Here is a 20,850-nt window from a genome sequence, read left to right as displayed (position 1 = left end):
GTCTGTGTCTCTCTCTCTCTCACACTCACACTCACAGTCACACTCACACTCACACACACACACACCCGTCTAACCCTCTCTTCAACTCTTAGTGCTTTGTGTATTTACATTGTTGTCATTCGGCTGATGCCCCAGAGGATATAGTCTACCATTGAGCTGCACGATTGAAATTGAAAGGCATTTGAATTGATTATTTTCAGTGAGCAACATGGTTCTACGATAAAGTACACATAAAGCTTTTAACTAAGAGTTACCCAAAAGTCATGTTGATGGGGCTTGCATCTACAGCAGGGGTTGATCTCAGGGCAATTCCTGCTGTCTAGTATGCACACAAGGCTGGCTGTCTGATCACTGTAGTACCAAATAGCAAGCGCTTGTAAAAAAAAAAAAACATGTTTTTTTTTTGTATCTGTTTGTGTGTGCACGGCAGTGACAACATGCCCGTGCGCTGTAGGATTAAATGACAAGCAGACGTACATGAGAAAGGAAATTTAGGAAAGCCCATGGAAGTGGAGTATTAGGGGGGTTTGTTCAAAAAGGATTTCAGACTCAGATGTTCAGTTATGTAACAGACTTTTACGATCTCTTCCCTCTAAAAATGTCATTTTCCACTCTATTTCACCCTCTACTCTCTCTCTCTCTCCTTTTTTTTATTCCCTCCCACAGTAGTTTCATATTACTAGATCCTGACAGCTGCCAGATTTCAAGTCTCCTCCTCCCTGGGTCTCCCTCCTATAGATGATGCAGACGCTCTCCTTTCTCTCACGGTCACCCTCATCTCATTTACCTAACTTACTTTCCTTTTCTCTTTTTTTCTCCCACCACCAATCCTATCAACAGTTTACCATTACACTAAAATTAAAATTGACTTGTTTCTGTAGACATGCTGTGATGTAATGAGCGTGCTGCTGCTGCTGCCTTGGCTAAACAAGCAGCCTTTTAACAAAAGAGCCTGCTGTGATTTGAGTTGACCCAAGAACCCACCCCACTAACACCATTACCATGTTACCTTGCCCCTAAGTTGAAGATGAATTTTCACACAAATAATTGCTACACAATCATTTAATTTAGTTTTTTGCATTGAACATTGGAACGTTTTTATTTTTATTTTTTAGGCTTCGTAATCACAAACTGCACAGGGCAGGTATGACATAACTTAAATATACAAATAAATCAAAGAGTTGTCCTTTAAAGATAATTAAAAATTATAAATTAATAATAGGTGTGTGTGTGTCTCCAGCGAGAGCACAATGACTTCACTGCTCATCATTCCATGTACAACACTTAATCATTAATTTAATAAAGTTTAATAATGTGATTACATTTTGTATATAAGGCAACCTTTATTTTAGCAATCGTATAGACTACCGGTATGCTGCCCTGAAGGAATACTATTGTTTTGGATGACCATAGTAAAATGGCAGATTGTGCCAGCGTGTTGCGAGCTGGTAGATTGGCCTTTTTTTTTCAAGTATATGATAGGGCTTAAGTGGTTGCATGTAAAACCCTCAGTGTGACCATTAACATTGATCTACAGTATAGATATGAGGTTTCCAAGCCGACAGTGACAATGTGGAGTGTTGATTTTATGTCATAAAATAGCATTTGTGAGAAATATTTTTCCAAAATAGGGTGTTCCTGCAGTGTTCCAGTGCTCCTCTGTTTGAATAGCTCTTCAGTTCCACCCTTTCGGGACGACTTAAGATTGCGGGCTCACTCAGTTGAGAAACATCGAGTACAGAACAGAAACGCAGAGTACAAATTCAACAAAGTTTTACCTTCCAACACAGACTGGGCAATATTATCCCGATAATCATCCAAATTTACACTTCTTAATATTATTCTAATACATACTGGAATCACTTGATGAATAAAATCACTTTTGTTGAGAAATAAATATTTCTTTTGAATCATAGCACACACCTTGTTTTGTGAATATCCGTTTAAGTGAAAAACAAACGAGGACCGGCTTGTTCAAAAACGTTATAAACATTGCTGTTTTCCAAATCTATCTATAAATGCACCACGTCTCCGTATGTCTGTGTGTACGTCTGTAATGCACGTAACTCCAGAACTGTTCGCCACACCGACTTCAAATTCGACACACGCGTTCCACACCACCACAGGGAGTGCAGTGCCCGGGTGGGAGATGGATCTCCAACTTCCATCGTTACCGACTCTGTGCTCTACAGCCGGGCACCGGTCTAGTGAAATAAAATGGGACAGGCAACTGTACTTGTGTCTGTGTATGACCACCCCTTTACAGACACGATCAAGCAATGTCAGAGAGACATAGCTGCTACGGGACACACACAGTGTGCACAGTTGCAGACAGTCAGGGTTTATAAAACGTAACTGATCACCACCGCATATCTCACACAAACTTGCTAAGATGAGGCTGAGAGCCAGGCTTGATGGCTCAATATAGTGCTGTAAAAAGACAACTTTCAATGAAAAACGCAACTGTATTAATTATTAAATGGAAGCTTTAGTTTTGCGTGCAAATTAGACTGTCAAATTGCAGTGGGGATTTTGGAGAACTGCACTTAAACTGTTTCAATGGGCTTGCCTACTAGCAAAAGGTCATGGTTCAAACACCTCCCCAAGCCAATGTATCCATCCTGACTTGAGTGTCCTTGAGCAAGGCACATTTTACCTGAGCAAGGTACAATGTTTGATTTATCTTAGACTTTTCATCAAATATTAAAGCAACGACCACATCCATGTGGACTATGGCAATTGATTTCTTTTTAGTGGTGCAACCATTCCTATAGACGGCTATGTGGGTCCCTGGGTCTGTCCGAGCACGGAAATAGCGTTTGTTCACCACCAAGTGTCACTGTTGCACAGCCTAACACACAGACCCACACAGGCCAGGGAGGAGGGCTTGTACAGTACAGTACAGTACAGTACAGTACAGTACAGTACAGTACAGTACAGTACAGCATCACTCACTTCAGACGGGTCTGATTTTGAATTTGACTTCTGAGGAAGGGGTGAAGAACATATCGAGTCAAAGTGACAGGCCTGCAGAAATGGTGTAATTCTGGTACATTCCACAGCCTACTGGGGCCAGGAAGCAGGAACCTTCTGTTTTCACTGCTGGAATGTTAATGGTGGGCTAGTGCAGCATATAGTGTTGGGCTCTGGTCTGTTTGCCCCTGGTTGGGGTAGAGTGGTCTGTAAATCTAATGGTAAATACACGGTGTGCAAACTGCAAAGCCTCTTTGTGCTAGAGAGAGTTTAATGTGTGCAGCCAGGTCCGGTGATTATTAGTTTTGATTATTGCTTTTGTATTGGGGTAGATTTGCTTATTTTTCAGGGAGGCTTTCTTTTGTTGGCATTTACTAATCTGATACCGGAGTGATATGCTTTTTTTGTTTTTTTCTTTTTTTCAATTAACTTTTTATTGAATTTTAATCAAACATACATGTAAACGAAACGACTGACAATTGACAATACATACAACCGAAACAAAACAAGACAATATACGTACAATACACACAAGGGGAGATATCTTCCTCTCTTCTCTATTGATGATCATAATACACAACACACAAGTACCTCAAACAGGTGCATCTGTTTCTACAGCTTAAACAGGGTGTTAGCATTTTCTAATCTCATACTGAAGTGAGACGTCCTGTTTTTCAACATTTTCCCCCATGTTTTTGGGAGGTTTTAGAATTTGCTTGTTATTGAAAGGTCAGGGTGATTGTTTTTGTCACTCATGTCGAAAGAACAAAAAGCCTTGTCGTTGCTATGGCCTAGTCTGCACCGTGTCTGCGCGGCCAAACACATTAGCTTCTGTTTTAGCCACGGCCTTTGCACGCTCTTTTCTCGGAAACTACGGCGCTGTCCGTGGTTTTAAACAGATCACTGATGTTCGGAGGTCATTTCTGGCACCACTTCAGTCCACCAGGTGGCACTCATCGTGTTAATGGTCATGATGGCCGAATGACCAGGAAAATGAGCACCACCGACCAGATATCTATATATATATATATATATATATATATATATATATATAATAATTTATTTTATTTATTTATTTTTAAACATTCTTTTTATTCTTTTTTTTGTTTTTTTACAAATGCAGATATAAATGCAGAAATACAAACAGAGTAACCACCGACCAGATAGTGCTGCTATGTTTTTGCTTTGGTCCCTCCCAGCCCGCTGATTTAAACTACTGATGAAAGAAAACCTCTTAGGAAAGTTAAAATCACATCATGTCGTTCTTCACAGTATGTTACAGAATGCTACGTTTACAGATTTAATACAGAAGTTTGATGTGTTGCCATCTCCCCTCCAACTAGAGACAGGGAGAACCCCCCCCCCACCAGGGGAGGTTCACCATGACCTGGGTAGAGACCAGGTCATGGTGAACCTCCCCCCACCTGGGGAGGTCACCAGGTCATGGTGAACCGGGAAGACTAAACTATGAATTTAGAGTCTTCCATGCATCCACAAGGGACGTCTTTTACTCATTCTTCCACAAAGACCTCCATACAAATACTACATCCTGTCTGCTGTTGCCATACTGCTTCCCAGAAATGTTTTGTTCAAGGGAGGAAATTTGTCACATGATAAGCCATTCAAGGCAGAATGATGTTCTATAGTTAAGTAATAAGTATACATGATTGAAGGTATGAATACATATATAAAGTAATAGTAATTTGTCTTTCTCTCTTACCTACCATACTACCTTGTCACACCCTAAGTCATCAATTGTCATACATGTTTACCTATAGGTTATGTGTTTCATTGTTTACATTATTACATATGTAAAATATAAGTAATAAAATGTATTGCATATGTTCCTATTGTTGTTGTTGTCAGGTTATTTATATAGGCTACAAATGGCTGGCTGCACATGGTGAAACAGCTGAAGCATTTCATGACAGGACAGGGGATACTGTATGGCTGAGACTGGATCATCTCTTCATGGGATCTCTAAAGCCTAATTTATACTTTGTCACACGCCGATGTCGAATCACAAAATAATTACTAGAAATGCTATGCATCAAGTTTTAATGCATCAAGTTTTAATCCTATCCGGGCTTTCTGCTGATCTGCTCCATACACGACAGATGTAGACACAGCAACCCAGACCAGACAAACACAATGCTTACAGGCACACCAGACAATGACTCATAACAGTAGGTGGACTTTGACACTGCACTCACAATACATTCATTGTTATTGTTTGTTTAAGGTGTTGCTATTTCCTTATGGGACGGTCATGTGCCTGACATCTGGATGATGGAATACAATGGTATATTGTAATGTCATAGTGCAAGGAAGCATTCCAAGTTCTAACAGTCGATATTGGCCAGTATTGGTACTCATGAGCAATTGTTATTTAATATAGAACAGTCAGCAGTGATGTCATCATTCCAGGCAGCAGTAACAGTCAATACTGGTGCTTTATTCTGAGTTGTAACAATCGATACTGGTGCTTCATTTAATATACTTTATTTAATGGCACAGTCATAATGCCAGGCGGTGATATGAGTTCTTAATGGTTAGTACTCTGGCAGTCACATACAAACAGACTAAAGAGTTCAGAGGTTTTTGTTTTTTTACATGGCCCATTCTAGCCTGCATTTTAAATATCTCAAAAGAAAGGGGAAAATGTGTGTCACCACTATGTTCCGTTCTTTAGTTATTGGTAGTTGAATATAGCTTGTTTTCACCAAAAACGCTACGTTTCTTTCGGCAGTTAACTTCCTCCTTCAGGGAAGAAGGCAGTTAACTGCCAAAATGTTGGTTTCTGTACTGCGTACCATAAATAAAGTATTGGCCATTTGGCTACCAGTGTGTGCAGTCACTTTATTGTCCCTTGAAGACTAGGCTACTTTTCAGTTTACTCTCCTGTGGACCGACACCACTACAAGGACTTTGGTGTGCGTAAAGCATCCTTGTGCACTTGACATGATATCCAAAGTGCTCTGTTGCTCAAAAACACTTTCTCAGTCAATCTAGACTCAAAAGGCAGACGCTACAAGCTGTTAGACTGGTGACAATCGGTTCGTTGTTGAAAATGTTTTCGGAGTAGAAATAATTACGCGCAGCAGTGGCTCCAAAGGTAGAGCGGCCGTCTTTGTATCAGAAGGTTCTCTGTTCGATACCCTGCTCCTCCCGAGCAAGACCCCTAACTGCTCCTGATGAGCAGGTTGGTGCCATGTTTCTGGCTACTATGTCACAATGCCACTAGAATAGCATAATTGTCTCCACCAGGCCGAAGGCATGGGGAGAGAGTATGTTTTGCACTCCGTCCGTCCGTGTGTCCGTCCGTCCGTCCGTCTGTGAACAGCTAATCTCCGGCACCGTTAACCCGGTCGATGCCAAATTTTGCACACACACTCCCTGGATGCCAACGATGAACCTCTGCCCCAAAATTTCCAGAACGGCCTGTTATAGCGCCACCAGGAGGCTTCTTTGTGCAAAACAAGTTTTTGGACAGTACACCTACAGATTTTGTCCAAACATCACGCAAATTGGTACACTGTCTCTCTAGAGCCATTCAACGAAACGTTGAATCTTTCAGATTTCTCAGACTCCATCCTGATCGGCTAAAATTGGCTTCCAAAGTTCGCAGGAGTGCTCAGTTTCAAACAAAATGCTGCAATTCATGAACACATCGTGTCATTTCCGTGAAATTGTGCACGCACATTCCCACTAGGCCGAGGAAGAAATGCCACATGAACATTTTCAACTCCGCCTCATGGTGGCGCTATAACTGGCCGAAAAGTATTTTTACCTCTAACTGCACGGATCTGTGGATAACTTTGTATGCCAACTCCCTAGAGGCCAAGGAAAAACCTTTGACTGGAATTTTTCACATCTGCTCTTTATAGCGCCACCAGGAGGCCGACATATGTAAAACACATTTTCTAATATTACTCCTTCAGATTTTATCCAAATTTCACGCAAATCGGTACACATGCTCTCCATAGTCATGTGATCAAGACGCGTTTGTTTGATTTCTCATAATCCACCCTCATTGGCTACGATTGGCTTCTAAACTTTTCAGGAGTAGCCCGCTTTGTACAAATCGCCACAACTACTCAACGCAGCGTCCGATTGTGGTGAAACTGTGCATGCATATTCCCACTAGGCTTTGGAAGAAATGCCACTTGACAGTTTTCAAATCAGCCTCATGGTGGCGCTACAACAGGCCAAGCCGCGTCTCTCTCACACACTCTCTCTCACACACACACACACACACACACACACGTTTATATTGCTCCTAAACATTTTGCCAAACATCACACACACACTCCTATCCTCCTGGTGGAGACCTGTGCCCAGAAGGGCACTTTTTCTAGTTATCTATTGAATTACTATAATAATGTCTGTATAAAAATGTTCTTCTTGTGACCACCAGGGCATGTCTATTACTCACTTTTAGAGTTCTAGTTAGTCAGTTATAAATACTCCTTATAACAGAAGATGCCAAATAATACATCATTCTAACATCACAACTTTCTTACCTACAGCTGTTGTTCGAGACTTATTGAATGGAAAGATTCTACACTAGTGGAAACTACAATGGTCTGCATTAAACACAGCAAGTTGTGCAGCACTAATAACCAGAAGGAGACAGCTGTACTGTCATAATGCCAGGCAGTGTTACAAGATCTAATGGTCTGTATCCAGGGCCCTTGTTTTATTAATAGGATAATTTCTCCCTATAGCTCTATAGTGGAATGCATTGTATGAAAAGCATGCACAGGGTTTTGCGTCATGGCTCATGAAACATTGATTTAGCCCAAGGAAATAGGCCCTAAAGTACTGTGTGTGTGTGTGTGTGTGTGTGTGTGTGTGTGTGTGTGTGTGTGTGTGTGTGTGTGTGTGTGTGTGTGTGTGTGTGTGTGTGTGTGTGTGTGTGTGTGTGTGTGTGTGTGTGTGTGTGTGTGTGTGTGTGTGTGTGTGTGTGTGTGTGTGTGTGTGTGTGTGTGTGTGTGTCCATGTTTTTGTGTGCGAGACCCTCTGTGTTGTGTGTGAGTGCATACCTTAGCCCTAAGCCTATGATATGTGTGCATATGTGAGTAACCCTACCCAGGGGTTGCACAGGTGATATGGAGCTGGATATAGCCTTCTTATGGCCACTTTGGCCAGCTGGCCTTACTATTTAAAACAGAGAGGAGGAAGGGAGGGTCGTGGGGGGCAAGGGACGGTCTTCACCATCAGCATTCTGCAAGAGCCATAGAGTTGGTTTGGCTGGGGGTCTGAGGCAAGCTGGTCTCAGAGGATTGGGATGCGTTTCAATAATGATGTCTGTGTATCCGTTAAGGCTTTGACACTCGTGTTCCACCCCTTCTAACACAAGCAGTATAATTGTATCCAGTGGGAGCTTCGTCTTGTGCTGAGGCTCTTGAATTGTTCAGTTTGTTTCAAAGGGGAGATTAAGTTGGTACAAGGCATAAAACACAAATACATGCTTGAAATTAAGTTATATAAACAATTTGACATGCCTCAAATGACCCAAGAATGAGTCCCTCTGTTGCAGTTGAGAATAACGTACAAGGGTGGCTTTACTGGCTTATTTGCCATAGACCTTAGCAGATTCTTTCTTTTTTGCATAGTTTGCGGTACATGTTTTTTCTCCGGAGCAGACTCCTGTATTCAAGGGCAATCCTATCAGAATGACAAACGCTCTAAGGCCAAGGCAACATGGTTGTGATTAAATGACAATCAATCCCTCTGAAGGTTGATGAACGAGACGCATGGAAGGATCAGACATACCAAGTAGGGCACACCAAGCACCACTATGGGTGAAGGTCGCCCTGAGCCATCAGCCGGGTGTCAACTCTCAAATCTGCTCATGAATTCACCTTGCAGTCACTTACATCTTTTTTTCATGTATTGTTACTTTATGTATTTTGTCAATCATGCAAACCAGATTGTCTTGTTTACCATCAGGTTTGGGATGGGAGGAGGAAGAGGTATGTATTTGACAACCCCCACCTCCCTCATATTGTAATGGTGAATGAATGGCAACAGCTGAGCAGGAGAACTCTAGCATGCCGACTGCGTGTGTGCGCGTGCGTACGTGTGTGTGTGTGTGTGTGTGTGTGTGTGTGTGTCAGGGGGAGCTGAAACCAGAGCTCTCACTCTCACTGCCTTTCTGTGTTGAGCTCAGTGCTGTCCTTGCTTCCTCTGCTGCTGCCCTCTTTTTAATTTTCCTCTCGCACATCTCATCTTGTTCTTTTGGTCATCCTGGGAGATTTAGTCCATTCCTCGGACACCTTAATAGAAACACTGAAGTTCTGACTATGCAGGTCTTTTAACTGCAGGAGGAGAAGGGAATACACAGAAAGAGAGAGACACGGCAGTCAGAGGGATCGACCACTGCAAAAGCAGACCAGGAAGGAGTCAGACGGAGGAAAGCAGAATGTCTCTCCTTCCTTTGTGGTTTGATTTGGAAATTATTTCACTCTTATGAGGCACAGGAGTCAGCTGGGCAGTCAATCAATTCCTGCCCTCCTTCAAAAGAGGAGGATACCTAATTTGCTGGACAGCCGACTTGCTTCACCAAACTGCTGCTAACATCTTAGCCTTGTGTCCTTGACCGAATCAGCTTCTATTAAAGTCTTGGGAGGACGGGGATTTTGGATTAAAAGTCCAATGTTTACCGGCTAATTCATCACAATGCTGGACACTAATCACTGCCTGTCCTTTGAGCCAGAGTCCCCTCTGGGCCTGGACTCTCCACTAATGGGGGACGACATGGACAAGCAGGACACCAGGACAGACCATGACAGGGACGTCTATCACTGTCTCAAAGAAGGTGGGATCTCAGGTCTGCGCACACTCATTAGAGATGCAGGGATATGCGATACGTTTTGTGTTTGTAGTCACCAGGATCACCTCGTGTCAGTAGTTTATAGGTTCATATAAATAGATTGTGCGGTACTGTACTAAAGATAAGTGTTTGGCTTTATTGGTTTGTTGGGTGCAGTACTTAGTTTAGACAATTTTTGGTTTAGACATTTAGTCATTGGTTAGACCAGTCATTAGTCCAACTACAACCTATCTCAAACCCTCACCCTAAACCTAACCTCCCACGGGGCAGCACACCTAAACCTAACCTTAACCCATGTCTAACCAATGACTAGTCCAAACTAAGTATGCACCCCGGTTTGGGAAGGCAATTTGAATCCGTTTCACAGATCAGTAGTCACCATAGGTAGCCAACTTTTAACTTCAAACATGCTGAATTAATGCTGCACTTTCATTCCATCTAAGAGGAATTGTTGTCTCCACCAGGCCGAAGGCATGGGGAGAGAGTATGTTTTGCACTCCGTCCGTGTGTGTGTCCGTCCGTCCTTCCTTCCGTCCGTCTACAGCTAATCTCCGGCACCGTTAACCCGGTCGATGCCAAACTTTGCACACACACTCCCTGGATGCCAACGATGAACCTCTGCCCCGCATTTTCCAGAACGGCCTGTTATAGCGCCACCATGAGGCAGCTTTTCACATGTTTTACCTAAAACTGCACCGATCTGCGTGAAACGTTGCATGCACACTCCCTAGAGGCCAAGGACAAACCTTTGACCTGCATTTTCCGCATCTGCCTTTTATAGCGCCACCAGGAGGCCGACTTTTGTAAAACAAATTTTTTGATATTACTCCTCCAGATTCTGTCCAAAAATCTCACAAATCGTTACACAGTATCTCTATGGTCATGTGCTCAAGTCGGATCTGTCCGATATTTCATATTCCATCCTAATTGGCTATAATTGGCTTTCACAGTTTGCAAGATTGCCCCGTTTTGAACAAAAGCCTCAAATCATGAACGCAGCATGCAATTTACGTGAAATCTTTCACACATTTTCTTACTGGGCTGAGGAATATATCCCACCCTTTTCACATTGGCCTGTTATAGCGCCACCAACAGGTTGATTTTTGCAAAACACATTTTTGGAACAAAATGCCTCAAATCATCCAATTGCCATCAAAGGCAAACATGTTTATATTACTCCTAAACATTTTGCCAAACATCTCACACAGTCCTATCCTCCTGGTGGAGACCTGTGCCCAGAAGGGCACTTTTTCTAGTTTCAACTGTTACAGCTGGTTGAGTTTTGTGTTTAAAATAAATACACTAGTTTGGTTCTAATGTACAACTGTGGGTAAAGAACTATCTGCTGTACTAATTGTAGGCCAGGTGGAGGATAGACGCATAGACCTCCCACTGTATGTGGAACATCTCCCTAGATGTGGGGCAGGTGAGGGAACTACAACCCATCATCCTGTGATAGGCTAATGACATGTTCCACATTTCAGTCAAGACCCAAATGCCCCGTGCATTGTAACTACTGTATGTGGAATGGGATTTGAGCCTGGTACTTACCAAATGTATTGCAGGTTTATTTACAGGTTAGGAATTAGGATAAACGGTAAACACCATAAGCTGATAAAAATGTGGTGCCCCTAAACTTTTTGCAGGCTATTGCAATATTGTTAGCATTCTCTTGCAGTAGTTAAGACCCTGTCTTAACTGTCTGCTGAAACAAATATTCTCCAGGATGGTTTGGAGTATAAAACTCCCACCGGAGTTAACTTTAACAGTAAAGTCTTGTGTTAATTTAATGGAACCAAATTGACTTGTTGTACGCACTCAGAGTTCAATTAACATTTTACAATGTTAAAAAAAACCCTGTCTCAGTTGGTTCTCTGAGTCGGGACAGGCCACAATGTACAGTAATGTGAAGGTACTGGGACCCATTCCAGTGAGCGGGTGCCCTAATCTGTAGAGCAATGTGAAGGTACTGGGACCCATTCCAGTGAGCGGGTGCCCTAACCTGTACAGCAATGTGAAGGTACTGGGACCCAGTCCAGTGAGCGGGTGCCCTAACCTGTACAGCAATGTGAAGGTACTGGGACCCATTCCAGTGAGCGGGTGCCCTAACCTGTACAGCAATGTGAAGGTACTGGGACCCAGTCCAGTGAGCGAGTGCCCTAACCTGTACAGCAATGTGAAGGTACTGGGACCCATTCCAGTGAGCGGGTGCCCTAACCTGTACAGCAATGTGAAGGTACTGGGACCCATTCCAGTGAGCGGGTGCCCTAACCTGTACAGCAATGTGAAGGTACTGGGACCCATTCCAGTGAGCGGGTGCCCTAACCTGTACAGCAATGTGAAGGTACTGGGACCCATTCCAGTGAGCGGGTGCCCTAACCTGTACAGCAATGTGAAGGTACTGGGACCCATTCCAGTGAGCGGGTGCCCTAACCTGTACAGCAATGTGAAGGTACTGGGACCCAGTCCAGTGAGCGGGTGCCCTAACCTGTACAGCAATGTGAAGGTACTGGGACCCATTCCAGTGAGCGGGTGCCCTAACCTGTACAGCAATGTGAAGGTACTGGGACCCATTCCAGTGAGCGGGTGCCCTAACCTGTACAGCAATGTGAAGGTACTGGGACCCAGTCCAGTGAGCGGGTGCCCTAACCTGTACAGCAATGTGAAGGTACTGGGACCCATTCCAGTGAGCGGGTGCCCTAACCTGTACAGCAATGTGAAGGTACTGGGACCCATTCCAGTGAGCGGGTGCCCTAACCTGTACAGCAATGTGAAGGTACTGGGACCCATTCCAGTGAGCGGGTGCCCTAACCTGTACAGCAATGTGAAGGTACTGGGACCCATTCCAGTGAGCGGGTGCCCTAACCTGTACAGCAATGTGAAGGTACTGGGACCCATTCCAGTGAGCGGGTGCCCTAACCTGTACAGCAATGTGAAGGTACTGGGACCCATTCCAGTGAGCGGGTGCCCTAACCTGTACAGCAATGTGAAGGTACTGGGACCCATTCCAGTGAGCGGGTGCCCTAACCTGTACAGCAATGTGAAGGTACTGGGACCCATTCCAGTGAGCGGGTGCCCTAACCTGTACAGCAATGTGAAGGTACTGGGACCCATTCCAGTGAGCGGGTGCCCTAACCTGTACAGCAATGTGAAGGTACTGGGACCCATTCCAGTGAGCGGGTGCCCTAACCTGTACAGCAATGTGAAGGTACTGGGACCCATTCCAGTGAGCGGGTGCCCTAACCTGGCATTGTTCTTGCCCTCTGGTTTCTTCTGCACTCTTCACTGATGTGTGAAAACATTTGCTGTGGTCAGTCCTTCCGTCAGTCTGCCTGGCAGACTTCACAGTCAAACCAGCATGCGAATGATGAGTTCATAATGGAGCACATCATTAACAGGATTTGCAAATAGAACGTTTCCAGTGACACTGCCAAGCGTTGGGTTTGCCATGCCTTTGAGACTTGTGTTTCAGTTTGGGGGCCTGTTAGCTTTGTGTGTGTGTGTGTATTTGAAGTGCCTCGCATACCACCAACCATCTCCTTAGGTTTTTTTTCGTTTTCTTTGTACTGATCATTCATTTTATTTTATTTACCAGTCATTTTACAAATTTCCTCCATCATAATTACATTTAAGGTACTGTTATTGGATTCAGTGCATGTTTCCTCATCTGGATTGTTTTGTTGTTCTGGGCTTGTGCACAAATTGGTAATCCCATTTGTCTAAAAGTTGAAATGGTAAAATTGATTGTAGCTTGTTACGGTTCATCTGCACTGTAGCTTATAGTGACTGGGTGTACAATGGTTTAGAAAGAGACTAAAGAACTGTACAGTGGTTTAATCATCCATGGCATGGTTGTTTTAATTTTCTATAATTGTGTAAGTAAACTAAACCAAATGGAACTAGCATGAAGTGATAGGTGTGTGAATGATTAGCCGTGCCAGACTTGGGGGTCCCTGGGGACAGGATGACTGCAGTCAGACATGTTTAATTAGACCTAATGACACATGAGCACAGCAGGATTAGCCCAGTTGGCCACACAGACCTTGGCTCTACCTTCTGCCCTCCCGTCATACTCACTTGTCTCTCTCTCTCTCACTCTCTCGATTAAATTAATAAAGAGGCTTCATTAATGCGGGAAACATACATTTATATTGTCAAAGCAAGTGAAATTAACCACAAGATTTAGGCCTACTAGAAAGATGTGTAATATTGCATCTTTGCAATTTTATAGTAGGTATAATGTAACGGTTAAAAATACAAATTGTGCTCCTGCTGTTAAAATAGTATGTTTATACAGAGTAAGTAAAGAATAAATAATCTCTCAGTCACCTGGTAATGACTGTAGCTGAAAGGTCAGAAGTGCAGTCCTTGCAACCACAAGGTTTCCAGCCAGACAGGTCTAGTCCAGAATGCCACTTAAGCACTATATGCTTTGTTGTACAACAAATAGCGAAAATAGTTGACCTACAAGCTCGTAGATGTTTGGAAATTTTGAAAGATTTAGAATGCCATGTTGAAAGTGGTTATCACTTAACATACCTACACCGCATCTCAAAATATTTGGCTACCAATCAAATCAAGAATTAAATGATTGTAGGCACAGTATGATCAATATAGTCTGCAACCACAATAGTCCTGCCCTACTCTCTCCCTCTGTGTTCCTTGTCTCTGTGAGCGTAGAGGTTGTGTGTGGAAGGCCAGTTTTGACTGTCCTAGTATCCCAGTAAAACTCCTATCTTCCCTGTCTATCCTTTCCTTGGCCTAGTTTCACCCAAACTGCCCTAAACCTGGAATAGGCCCAGTGCTAGAACTAGGCTCTTTATAAGAAAGAATCTCCTTTATTCTTTGTTAGTGCATTTAAACGTTTAAGCATTGTAGCGTGTTGTTGGTACTAGTGTAGTCTTATGTTGCATACAGTATCAGAATAGGTGACCTATCCAGGTTGACAGACCAAGGAAAGTAGGTTCAACGCAGCAGATTTCTTTAGCAGCTTTATAACAAATGACTATATAACACCAGGTTTTCATGGATCAATATTGAATTATTTATTGATTACTTGGACATAAGCAGGTTAACATAGATGCCTTCACATTGCACCAACATGTTGTGTCATCATATGTACACTCTGAACTGCGTGTGGTTCTAGTGACATACAAATGTCAATTATGACTATGGTAACGGCGCAGGAGGCGATTTTCCATGCCATTGAATGTGCCTTGCCAGCCCGGATCCAACAAGACGTCCTCCATACGACCCACCTATCGCCGTTTTAAGCTGAAAAGCTTAGATCTACAACCACCGGCCAGCGAAAGCCAAGGAGCTCTGTGGCTGGCCACTTTGGAACATATTATATGGTAGCACAACATTGCATCACTTGCTAATGTCTATATGCTAAAGCTATACAAGCACACATACCTGAGATATTCACACCTGAATATACAGGTTTAGTTTTAAGATAGTTTTCAGATATCGTTTTTGAAGGCCTGCAGTGCAGACAATCTTCCCACATCGCATGACATCGTTGCTGTTATTCTGTCCTGCCAGGTTAAATTGATAGTTAGTCCTCTCCCTCCTAGAGAAAATGAGGAATGTAGTGTAAAAAGGACATGGACATACAGTAGATTACAGTATATACAGAAGAAAGTTAGCGACTTTCAAAAAGAAGGGTGAGAAATAATTCAGTGGCCTGACTGAAACCGTGTGAATGAGTTGATGCGACAGCGCTACAGAGGAACGTGCAAGATTCTATTCCATGAATAAACTGCTTCCCTGTAAGACGTGCTGAGGCATCTTATCCTGCACTGTGCCCAGGCACGGTCAAGTGTGTGCTTGGCGTTCGTGTTTATGGCTGTGCAGTGGGAAAGTATGCATGAGTGTGCGTGCAAGGTTGTAGTGCACATATTTGTGTTTGCTACATCGCAGAGGGTGAAATGAATCTCTTGGTATTGCAGGCTGTTTGTGAACGGCGTATTAATACAAATGTGACTTGTAGGGCCTGAATCTGGTGCAGACTGACATGTTAAGACATTGGAAACTAAGGAGGTCTTCTCCAGCTAATCTGAATGGGAAGTTGTGCTATTATTTCCTTGTAGGAACAGACAGTGCATAAGCATGCCAATGAGACCCCCTTCTCACAGACTGATGATTGACACGCTATTTTAGCTTTCACTGGGATCGAACCTGTGCCCTTTTTGTACACGGCACACTCCATTAAAAACTAGGCCACCGAGCACTGACATGCCCTACTATCTGTGAGTCTCTCTCTCTAGCATTAGTTTCTTGTTTATCTTAAAAGCAAAGCAGGAGCCTACAGATGCCCTTGCCAGGACAGTGAACTAATGCCAGCTAGCCAACTGTAGCATGCTGCATGATGTCATAGCGATGTTGGGAAGAAACAGGTGCGGCGCCTTGGCATTAAAATGGTAGGACTTGACCCTGTCCCAGGGGACATGTAGGGTGAAGATCCACTGTTGAATAAACACAACCACATGAAAAGACCCACAGACACCACAGCCATGTGCATGCAAATATCATCATAAACAGTCACGCATGCACACATGCACACAAAATGCATATGATACATGCTCAGCTGGTGCAGTTAAATAAGAGCCTCAGCTCTGAAGTTAGAAGTGTGACCTTTGATTGTTTATTTATTTGGGGGAGGGCTTTTCTGCCTTTATTTATAGATTGCCATGTAGATAGGAAATGGGGAGAGGGAGATGGGGAGAGACATGGAGCAAAGATCGTCTGGAACGGGACTCGAACCTGCAATCCACTGCCAGGCCGCTTATGTGCCTAGGTGCCTGGATGTGCCTGGGCCCAGGCCGTGACCAATGTTTTTAGCAATTTTCAAAACTAACAGGCTATTTTCTCCTGTTTTTGTCAACTTCTGTGAAAGGTTTCCCATATGAGGTCAACTTCTGTGAAAGAGTTTTCCCATGAGCATGTATCGTGTGTTCATGTTTTCAAATAGAAAGTACTAAAGTAGGACTTGTGCTATTACTAATAAGCACGATGCAAGTATGTGGTCACCAAGAAGGCTGGTGGTGTCTATACATTTCAATGTGCTCTGGCTCAGTGTGTACTGTAGTTATGTCATTCTTTTTAGGTCTTCTGAGCTTAATTGCACCCAACATTCAGTAGATTTTCTGTGGTCTGGGGTTTTCTGGCTCAAACAAGTGCTGTGATTTCCCTGCTAACTGTGATGTCACTGCCTGCAAATCCCATATGTCAATGGGATTTCAAAAGGCTTCAGAACACAGAAAACCCCAAACCACAGACAAACCACTGAAAGTTCAGGTTTTTTGGGTGTAATTGAGGTCATAAAACCTAAAATAAATGAATGTCATGAAACCTTAATAAATGTCTATTGAAGAAAAGTGAATGACGTGTAGGCTCACTCAATGACTCCACACCCACCACTGATGTGATGTTTAGATCACGGTTTATTTTGTACAGGTTGTGTAGGCATGTGGTTTCTATAGTACAAGAAATGAGAAGATAAACAGCATATTTATAGATCGGCAATCAGTATACAATCAAATGTATCAACCAAAAAGCACTGATCTACAAGATCTCACATAATAGGCTTTGAGTGGTAAAACTAAGTGTCAAAGACACAAAATACAGACAAGGCATTTAGATCGAACATAAGCATGAAAACATCATCTTTGCATAACCAAACACACTTACTGTCAATGGACGCACAACAACTCTGCAGTGAAGAATGAACTGGTACTTGCATACTGTGTGGCTTGATTAACTGAGTGAAATACACCTGCTGGTGTCATAGTGACCTAATTAACTCAATAAACTTCACCTGCTTGTGAAAGCCACCACTCTAGGAGGCGGGAGGGGTGAGTGTGGACTAAACTGTTCTGGCCTTTTTAACATCTATACTTCCCTAAACCCTGATGGTTTTGCACTAAGACTGATGCTGCAATAAATATATGGCGTCCTGCTCACTGATGAAACACTGTTGTACTGTTGGTAGCTTACTCAATCCTGCATGTTTGCATTGTTTGAATCATCTTACTTTGTGGTAAAGTGTTGGTAACTGATTCACATCTAATATTGAGGTATCATAGTATTGTTTATTATAAATAATCTTTTCTCCTTTATTCAATTGATTAATTATCATTCAATTATGAGGCTAGAACAAAAGTTTGAAGAGAAAAGAGATCAAAGGCTGTTTTTTTTTGTTGAGACATGCTCTGTTGAGGCAGAGACGCACTAGAACACTTGGAATTAATGCACCCGTAATTAGAGCCATGTTGTAGCGTAGCTTATTGTCTTTAGGCCTGTCACAATTATTACATAATCGCAATTATTTTAGATAATCGCAAGAATTATTTGCATAATCGTCATGATCATGTTCAATATTTTCCTAAAATGACAAATATAATGGAAATAGCAGATCTACAAGCTCAAAATGTGTCGCAATGCAACGCATTTTGAGCTTGGATGTCTATTTCCACTATTAATGATTCTTTTTAAGTATAAAGTAATTAAATGTTTTTTTTGTCACCTCTGTCCTGTGCAACTTTTGTTTCAAATTCTATTCATAATGTTCCAGTAATGACAAACGCAATTAAATCGTTAATCGCAAATATTTGAGTGACAAATTGACAATTAATCAGGTCACATTTCATAAAATCATGAAATCCTAATGTGTTTAGCATGGCTCAAAGAAACCATATGCAAGGTTAGGGATTCCATTCCCACTGGGGCCACCCATACCATGCTAAATATACATGCAGTTACAGTAATGTAAGGCACTTGGATGAATGCTTCCACCAAACGGCATTATGTGTTATAGAACTGCAGATATTAGATACTGTACCATGTCCACGCTGTGTGACAGCAGCATTTTCATCTCGCGCAGCCTTCCAGTTATGTAACCACTACTTCCTGTTTTGAAATGACAGCGCAACAGGGCCCTCTTCCTTTTCCACTCTAGCTCAAAGCTGACAGGTCTCTCTCTAATATTGTTTACTTTCTCATTGACTCTGCCTTTCTTTAATTTCTTCCCCTTCCATCACTTTCTTTCTCAGCTCTTTGAAGAGTGTCTTCATGTACACACTACACACATACAAAGAGACTTGGCACAGCATGTTGACACTGAAAAAAGGTGTTTTGAAACAGGAAGTGTCTGCTACACAGCTCACACCCTCTGTAGCATTTAAAAAAAGAGGGGAAAAAGAGAAGAACCAAAGGAGGAAATAAGTATGTGAGTTAGTGAGAGGGAGGGAGAGAGAAAGACCAGGTCTACTTCTTCTCAGCCCAACACCGTCCCTGCAGTGTGTTTATTTACATTAATCTGGAGACCCATGTGGATGGACTACTAGTAGACATACAATAGGACGACGGTGCAGGGTTGGGGGGGGCGGGCAAGAAACCTGGAAATGTTACTTTGCTGCCACCGTTTGCGTTTTGCTGAACGTCGTCCACTGACCCTTGTCTTTCCCCTGCCACCCGTCCTGTCTCTCCCCATGCAGTGCTCCAGCTCAAACTTCAGCAGAGACGCACTCGTGAGGAACTGGTCAGCCAAGGGATCATGCCACGTAAGTCTCTCTCTTTGATCGTGTCTCTGCTTTCACTGTCAGACATGACTGACGACGAGCTGAATTGGGAATGCATTGTTCACATTGCATGCAGACACACACTGCACGCTCTCTTACGTCTTCAGTCTAACATGTTGACCATAGGGATGAATAGGGCAGAAGAAACATACAGTAAAGTGTGTTAATTTATCCTTTTGTAACTCTGGATTTACAGATCACAGAGCCTAGTACCTCAGTTTACCTGCCAACTACATATTTACAATACAAGTTACAACAGCAGGACCATCACACAAGGGATGGTTACAGTGTGTATTAGAGATATGTTACAGGAGATGCCATCCATGGCCACAACTGGCTCATACCAAAAACAGGCCAGTGAACGATATTGCGATTGTGAGTCAGTATCATGATGATATTGTGAAGCTGTAGGAATATCAGCTTTAGATCCATGCAGACATATAGGACAGTGCTGCACCACGCTGAGGTCTAACTCCAGTACATGTGTGACCCGATAGATTCATGCGTTAAGCAGGGTATTTATTTTGCTATCTATACATCGTCCATGAAGGAAAGTGCGTCAGACTTGCATGAATATTTGGAAATGTACTGTAGGCGGTGGGTGGTGTGTGTGTGGGGCTCGTGTTCTCTGTACTCACTGTCTGTCACTTTGTGTTATCAAACAAGACAGCTACTGTAGCTTCCTCCTCTCCAGTATGTACTTCCTGTTTCAGGGTTCTGCTAGACTGAAGACAAGAAGCAGTGTCGGGTCTCATTCCGTTTTAGTAGTTGTACTATGTCTGTTGCAGATGTAGACCGTAGTTGGGGACAGAATGAGAAGGTTTTCAATGGCCGATTATTTTGCCAAAGTGTAGTAGTGAAGACCTACTCACCAACCACAGCCTTGCTAATTTGCTAGCTGGTGGAAATTTCCCTCTGAGGTTGAGCAACTTGGTTCATCAGCCACGGACTTGGCCACTTGCCTAAAAGAATGGGCTAGCTATGAAAGAATGTGGAAGATATTCAGACAGTCAAGGGCATGTTTGTACTGGGTAACCCTATTGTGATTTCCAACATTTGGTTGTAGAGGAGTTGCTAGTTATAGAAAATGTTTCTCCTTATTTCAACTATTTTGGTACTGTAGTTTCTCAAGCAGTGGGTCAGGACCCAAAGATATTTTTCCACAAGTTCTCACAGGGTTACAAACACAGAATAGTTTGCAGCCTATTAGTAGTATACTTAGAGTACTTAGAGTATATTAGGTGTAATAGATAAGTAATGTGGTTAGGTATTTAATCCTGACTTTGTCATTAACTTAAAATGAGCTTACAGTGTGAAGCCATTTGAGTGTATTGTTATAGTTGTGTGCGCCTGCATTCTGCTTTGCAACTGACAGAAAGGTTTGTCGAATAAGGGCAAAGACGGAAAGAAACTCATGTGTGATGAAGTTAAAATGCAAAGAGGAAAAGACAGGGATAG

The 20,850-nt window shown here is 42.8% G+C and overlaps 1 protein-coding gene across 4 annotated transcripts in view; it reads left to right on the top strand.

The window, feature by feature from the left end:
* The window catches only part of mrtfab (myocardin related transcription factor Ab), a 62,417-nt gene that overhangs the window by 21,270 nt on the left and 20,297 nt on the right, over window positions 1-20,850 (top strand). For 2 of the 4 annotated variants that reach the window (XM_079493318.1, XM_079493319.1), the window contains exon 4: window positions 19,309-19,374. In XM_079493318.1, the coding sequence (XP_079349444.1) occupies window positions 19,309-19,374 (66 nt within the window). Of the gene's footprint in view, window positions 1-9,142; window positions 9,797-17,636; window positions 17,668-19,308; window positions 19,375-20,850 lie in introns of those variants that run through there. The other 2 variants (XM_079493317.1, XM_079493320.1) reach the window with 2 other exon arrangements.

This window comes from Electrona antarctica, assembly GCF_951216825.1.
Source record: "Electrona antarctica genome assembly, chromosome: 22".
NCBI classification, from domain to species: Eukaryota; Metazoa; Chordata; class Actinopteri; order Myctophiformes; family Myctophidae; genus Electrona; species Electrona antarctica.
The sequence above is the reverse complement of the archived record's forward strand: the minus strand, read 5'-3'. Positions and strand labels throughout refer to the sequence as shown.